Source organism: Bidens hawaiensis, unplaced genomic scaffold, assembly GCF_021521415.1.
Source record: "Bidens hawaiensis isolate Kalapana, Puna unplaced genomic scaffold, B.hawaiensis_p1.1 tig00012376_1, whole genome shotgun sequence".
Classification (NCBI taxonomy): domain Eukaryota; kingdom Viridiplantae; phylum Streptophyta; class Magnoliopsida; order Asterales; family Asteraceae; genus Bidens; species Bidens hawaiensis.
The window spans coordinates 345,093-351,443 of NW_027492009.1; the positions used below are offsets into that span (position 1 = coordinate 345,093).

General features: G+C 32.6%; 1 protein-coding gene across 1 annotated transcript; it reads left to right on the plus strand.

Annotated features, from left to right (window-relative positions):
• Positions 1–238: 238 nt before the first annotated feature.
• LOC143540855 (uncharacterized) lies at positions 239–4,442 on the plus strand. The gene is made up of 13 exons (XM_077033821.1): positions 239–364; positions 450–576; positions 677–741; positions 830–943; positions 1,026–1,100; positions 1,202–1,240; positions 1,335–1,406; positions 2,408–2,521; positions 2,599–2,670; positions 2,824–2,860; positions 2,966–3,078; positions 3,162–3,368; positions 4,058–4,442. Exons 1-13 carry the CDS (start codon positions 254–256, stop codon positions 4,163–4,165), a joined length of 1,254 nt encoding a protein of 417 aa, XP_076889936.1. The 5' UTR covers positions 239–253; the 3' UTR covers positions 4,166–4,442.
• The last annotated feature ends 1,909 nt before the right edge of the window (positions 4,443–6,351 follow it).

Sequence of the window (6,351 nt, forward strand, 5' to 3'; positions counted from 1 at the left end):
CTATACGGAATCATCAAAACTAAGAAAAAAGAGCCAACTCTTCTAGCCACGAGCTGGCTCGAGTTGGATATATCAATTTGGAGCCGGCCCGGGTCGTAAGTATTACTGGATAGAGCCCGAGTTGGTTCTGTCTCGTCTCGAATGGGGCCATGAACCACCTTGTTTCCAATCTGCAACATAATGACAAATCTGGAGACAAATTTGGAAATTTACAGTTAGGCGATACCTTGCAGGTTTGTACGCATTACCAAGAATGAAACTTTATTCCCTGTGCTCCAGTAAACAGATGCAAACAACTACTTATGAAGTTGTGAACGCAAGCTATTTAGAAACATCATCTACCAAGCAGCAAAACAAAACCAAGGTATTTCTGAGTTCAGACTCAACATTGTAAAGATTTAACATGTATCAGTGTATGCATTATTAAATAAAATATTACTCATTGTTAGGATGCAACACCCACACCCATGGCACTTGATACGGTTGGTGCCTTCCAAAAGTTACCCATGGTGATGCCATCGGTTGATATTCTATATTCTGCACTAAGAAAGGCTAGAAGGGTCACACCTACAAAGGGTAATTAACGACCGTCATTTGGTTTATTTGTAAAGATAAAGTTGGTCAGTTTAATAAATTTATTTTGTTAACTATAGACTTTAGTTTGCATGATTCATAGGGATTGCGAATGCTGCTAAACGTGAGAAAAACAAAGGTGCAAAACAACTTGATGCTCTAATGAAGGTAATTTGGTATCTAGTTACTAGCTAAGCGTTCAAGTATTATATACGTGATATCTTATATAGAATTTTGTTTTTTAAATGGTTTTTAGGAACTAACTCTTCCATTGAAAACGTATAAAGAAAAGTTTCCAAATAAGAGACATTTGCACCCATATGAACGGTCTCTTATCGAGTTGACTTTGGGAGATGGAAATTATGAAGAGGTTTTTATCCAATTAATGCATTTTTCATATTTTAAAAAAAGACATTTCATTGTCACTTGTTTATGAAATCTTGTAATTGCAGGTTTTAGGAAAAGTTGATTCTCTTAGGAAGAAACTTGTATCAGCTGGAAAAGAGCATGCATCACTATGTGCTCAGGTGAGACCTACCTGTTTGATCAACATTGATTTATATATATAATGATTTATATATATTCAGTGGATAATGAAAACTAATTTGTTTTGAACAAATCTCAATAGTCATCAACAAAGCGGGAAGCAGAGGAGAGGCTAGCTGAGGTCAGTCTTAAACTGCCCGAATGACATCAGATTATTCATTTTATTCACTCCTTAGAAAAATCTTTTATATATTATTTGCTACAATTTGTTGCAGGGAATAAAAAGACTTGAAGAGATCTTTCATACTGACGGAAAAGCTGTTGATGAGTTGATGCACATAGCCAAGGTTTGTTCATATGCAAGAATATTGTTCGGCCCGTTTACTTTTAACTGGTTGAATAGGTTTTTGTTTTACTTTTAACTCCTGAAGTGGGTAGATAAAATATAAAAAAAATATTAAAGCTAAAAAAGGAAGCACATCAAATGGTTGAAAATCGTCTAACATATATTTTTAATGCTATAGTTAAGTTTTTTTTTTCTTTTTAAACATATTAATGTTGTAATAGTATATGTTTTCTATTCATATTTAACTCATTACTTATATAAATAACATGGACAGTAAGTAATGATGTGCATGAAACCGAAGTAACCGAAATAACTAACATAACTGAACTGAGCCTAAAACTGACGATTTGATTTTTATGTTCTTTCAAAAACCGATTTTCTGGTTTTCTTTTGGTTTTGCATCTACTGAAAATTGAAAGAAGTCAACCAAACCTCTAAAACCAAACTGACTTTAATAACCGAACTGAACCTGTAAAAACCGGAAAAAAAGTCAATTGTGTTATTAAATCTTGAATTATAATTTGTAATATTGAATGCTAAGTAATTTATAAGAAATTAATAAATTATGTAGCCCAAAACTTTATATCGAAATGTGTAATAGTTAAATAACAAAAAAAAAAGGCCTAAAGTTTAATAAATTATGTAGCCCAAAACTTTTAGGTCCAAATGTGTAATAATTAGTTAACAAAAAAATTTAGGCTTAAGGTTTTCTTCCCAAATTCAGTATTCTGGGCCAAATTTTTTCATCCCAGAAATTTAAAGCCCAAACGGCGAAACCAAAACCAAACTGAACCAAACCAATTGTGAAAACCGAAAAAGCTGAAAACAAATGGTTTTCAAAAAACTTAAAAACTGAATTTTCGGTTTTTGGTTCTGTTTGAGCCAAAAACCGACCCATGCACACTTATAACAAAAGGTATCTTGGGCCAACAGATCCAGCGATTAAAACTATATCTATTTTGACCTGCCACACATTTTTTACCTGAACCTCCTGTTTTGTAGAGTTTAAGAGCAATGCCAGTTGTTGATCTCGAAATGCCAACACTCTGCCTTGTTGGAGCTCCTAATGTTGGGAAATCATCTTTAGTGCGCATACTTTCAACAGGAAAACCTGAGGTATATTTGAATTCATGTTATTGTAAAATAGAGGTAGCAAAATGGGCTGGTTTGACCCGAAACACGTGTTTATGCAGATCTGTAACTACCCTTTTACAACGAGAGGAATTCTAATGGGACATATAACTTTAAGTTACCAGCACTTCCAGGTCAGCATTTTCTTCATCACTTGATATACTTACTATATTGTTTTTATACAATGTTTGCAAGACCAGATCAAAGCTGGTAGGTCAACAACACTCAATTAAATAGATGAAACGAGAAAAACAAACACAACTTTTAAGGGTTGAAATTGACTGCAGGTGACAGATACACCTGGAATCCTAAGGAGACGTGACGGTAACACACTTACACTCTTAAATTATATAACTTCCTCTTTTTTCAGTTTTTGAGATTTGACTTTGACCATGTACATACTTTAAGAAAACCCATTAATATGCACAGAGGACAGGAATAATCTAGAAAAGCTAACACTCGCGGTGCTCGAGCATCTACCTACAGCTGTATTATTTGTTCATGATTTAACCGGAGAATGTGGGACCAGCCCTTCAGATCAGGTACCAATTTGTATCATTGTGTTTTAAGTCATAAGTTATTTAAATAAGCATCTGTAGTATAAGTTTCTTCCATAATAATGCAGTATTTAATTTACAAAGAAATAAAAGAAAGATTCAGTAGCCATCTATGGATTGATATCGTCTCCAAGTGTGATCTGTTGCAAGAGTCTCCAGTTTTTTACATCACAGACGATGCCGAAGCTGATGATTCTGAATTACAAAAATATCGAATAGTGGGACCTGATGGAGCGCTTCGTGTATCGGTGATGAGTCAAGTCGGGATCAATGAGGTAAGAACTTGACAACTCATATGGGTTTTCTTAGGGGGTCAAAACCGTACTTTTATTGTGGGCTAAAATTGGTACGGTTTTGCCTGCAATTGCCTTTTTGTCCCCTCTTTTAGAAATAATTGATGTGTTAATTTGATAACCCAAAAAAGCTTATCCTAAATATTGGATACCCGACAACCAAAGAAAAAGGAAAACTGGTATTTTGTTTATGGGATTTTGATAGCCAACTATATTTGTTGGCTTCGGTTACTTACATTTATGAACTAAACCGAAATCACTGAACTATTAGAAACCGAACCGAATCTCTAATTGTATATTTTTAAAGATTGGTGTAGATGAAAATCTTATTGTCACTATTTTGTTGTTTTGGTTGATGTTTGAAAATCTTTTAACTAATGTATAATATATGGATTAAGTTTCATGAAATCATTTGCATTTGTTAGACCCGAATCAATATTAAAGCTGACCCAATTAAGCCAAGCTCAAATATGAAGGTCCGATGGTCAGTTAACGAACCATAACCAGGCCATTTCATACAATCAACTGATAACCGGAACGAAAAATCAACCAAATTGACCTGCTTTACATTTTCAGTGAATAATATTTTTATTTGACCTGGATTGAAATTGCCACCTTTAAATTATTTTTGATAACTTTGTCTAATAATACTTTCTTGTGTTGTTTTCCAGTTGAAGAGTAAAGTGCATGAGCTTCTGGTATCTCAAGCAACAAGACTAAACATTCAAAAACCTGAGGCCCCAACTGTCGTTTCTTCTCCGCGCAAAACTTTTATATAATATGGCACTATCGGGTTGATGAGTTGATCTGAGGTAAAAAGAATCAATATTTGAAAATTGCAACATCGAGGTTAATCGATGCAGAGATTCTAGGGTATAAAGTGATATGACCCATGATTGTGAACTTAGTCCTGGTGCGGGCTGCTAACGATGGTTCTTTTGAAAAGTGATTAAGAATCAAGGTCATACTTTAGAAGTGAGTTGTTGATTTTCTGGGACAATATTGTAAACAAGACAATGCTCTTGTGAAAAACATTGAATATTTTATACAGTGTAAGATGAGACTAACTAACTAGTTCAAGTATTTTTTTTCCAGGGGAGTTATAGGTGTTTTTAAGGGTATTTGTTCTACCTTACTCATCTTTATCTGCTCTTTTATCTACTAGTACTATAAGTTTTCATCATCTTGTGTTATGGACTTATAATTGTTTACTACTATATGTGGTTATTGTAATGAGCCTATAAATAGAGGCGTGCGCTTCATATTGAATCATGAATAAGAATCAATCTCTTTTATCTCTATCTTCTCAATTACTTGCGTATGTAGATCTTGTTAATAGGTCGTTATTTTGTAACACGTTATTGACATGATTGGTTTTTGAGTTGGATCACTCACCATAATAAGGGAAGTCTATATTTTCTATTTAACATATAGCATATTTTATAATTCTCCTAAACATGAGTCATATTTTAAGTCATGCAAGTTTAGGTTGCATTAGAGACTTGTATTGCTTTTCTTTTAGATCTCTCATAATAATCTATATTGTAAGATTTAATTGACGATTAGAAACATGGGTATTAAGTTGGATAGGGTTATAATGCTAGAAAGAAGAAAAGGTTGGATGGGGTTAAAGTTCCGTCAACAATTATCTAAGATGTTTTTAATAGTTATGTACCACAGTAGTTATTATTATTATTATTGTTATTATTATTATTATTATTATTATTATTATTATTTTGTATTGAGATGCTTTCCCATTTAACCAACTAATAGTTTATAGCAATGATTTTGTTAGATGTATATAATATATAAGGGTAAGGTTAGAATATAAAGGGAGATAAAAATAAGAAGTGTGAGAAGGATTTGTGATCACACAAAAATCCTCCTAAAAATAAATTCTAAAAAAATTAATAAAAAAATCATAACTCAAAATACAAATAAAAAATGAAAAAATTAAAAAATTTAAAAACTAAAATGTTTTCCTAGTCATTCTCGTTAAGAAAATAAAAATAAAAAAATAACGAAAAGACACAATGACGAGATCAAAGACACAATGACGAAAATAAACAAAAGACACAATTATAACTAAAAAGACACAATAGATCGCAAAATATAGCACAATGCCAAACAAAATATAACACAATGTTAAATAATATAACACAATATCAAGAAAAAAAGACACAATGTCAAGGAAAAAGACACAATCAATGATGAAAATAAACACAAAACGCAATGATAAACCAAAAGAAACAATGATGTTTTTCACTCTATATATATATATATATTAGAATGAGAAAGACGTTGACAACATTTTTAGTGTTTTTACTTTTTTTAGTTTTTATTAAATTTAGAGTTATGATTTTTTTTATTATTTTATAAGGTTTTTTTTATAACAAATCATTCTCATCCTTCTTATTTTTATCTTCCTCTATAAAATAAGTTGACCCTAATATATAAATTCATACCAAATAAATTAATATAAGAATCGGTCTAGTAAATATGTGATATATATATTTAAAAGGCAACTTTCTGGTATCTCACATATGTTACTGTAGCAACCATGTACAAATTATTATGCTATCGGTACACATATCTGAAGCAATATTTCATGTGCGTGCTTATCCATCCTTTCAGCGTGTGCCAGTAAGAGTGAGAAAGAGGTAACCAGAGAGAGGGGGAGGATCCACGGTCGTCACTGTGTTGGCATTCTGCATAACCATCCACTCACCTTTTCATCCTTCCTGCCTCAGCACTATGCTCTATGCCCTAATTTTCAGATACACTTAACCTAACCGACTATCTCTTATGACTGGATCAGTTATCGAACAACAACCGTTTATGGCTAAGTGACTACAAGCCATCAACCACCGTCTTCATAACTAGAACCTAGAGCACATAATTTAGGCGTACCAGTTAATTATAACATATTTTGTGCTCAATTGCATCCTCCGGGTTGAATATCTTT

Excerpts from the sequence above, each read along its gene's own strand:
- LOC143540855 (XM_077033821.1), top strand. The coding sequence starts at position 254 with ATGAAACTTTATTCCCTGTGCTCCAGTAAACAGATGCAAACAACTACT. Across the intron at positions 577-676 it reads AAGGGTCACACCTACAAAGG|GGATTGCGAATGCTGCTAAA; the intron begins GTAATTAACGAC and ends CATGATTCATAG. Across the intron at positions 742-829 it reads AACTTGATGCTCTAATGAAG|GAACTAACTCTTCCATTGAA; the intron begins GTAATTTGGTAT and ends AATGGTTTTTAG.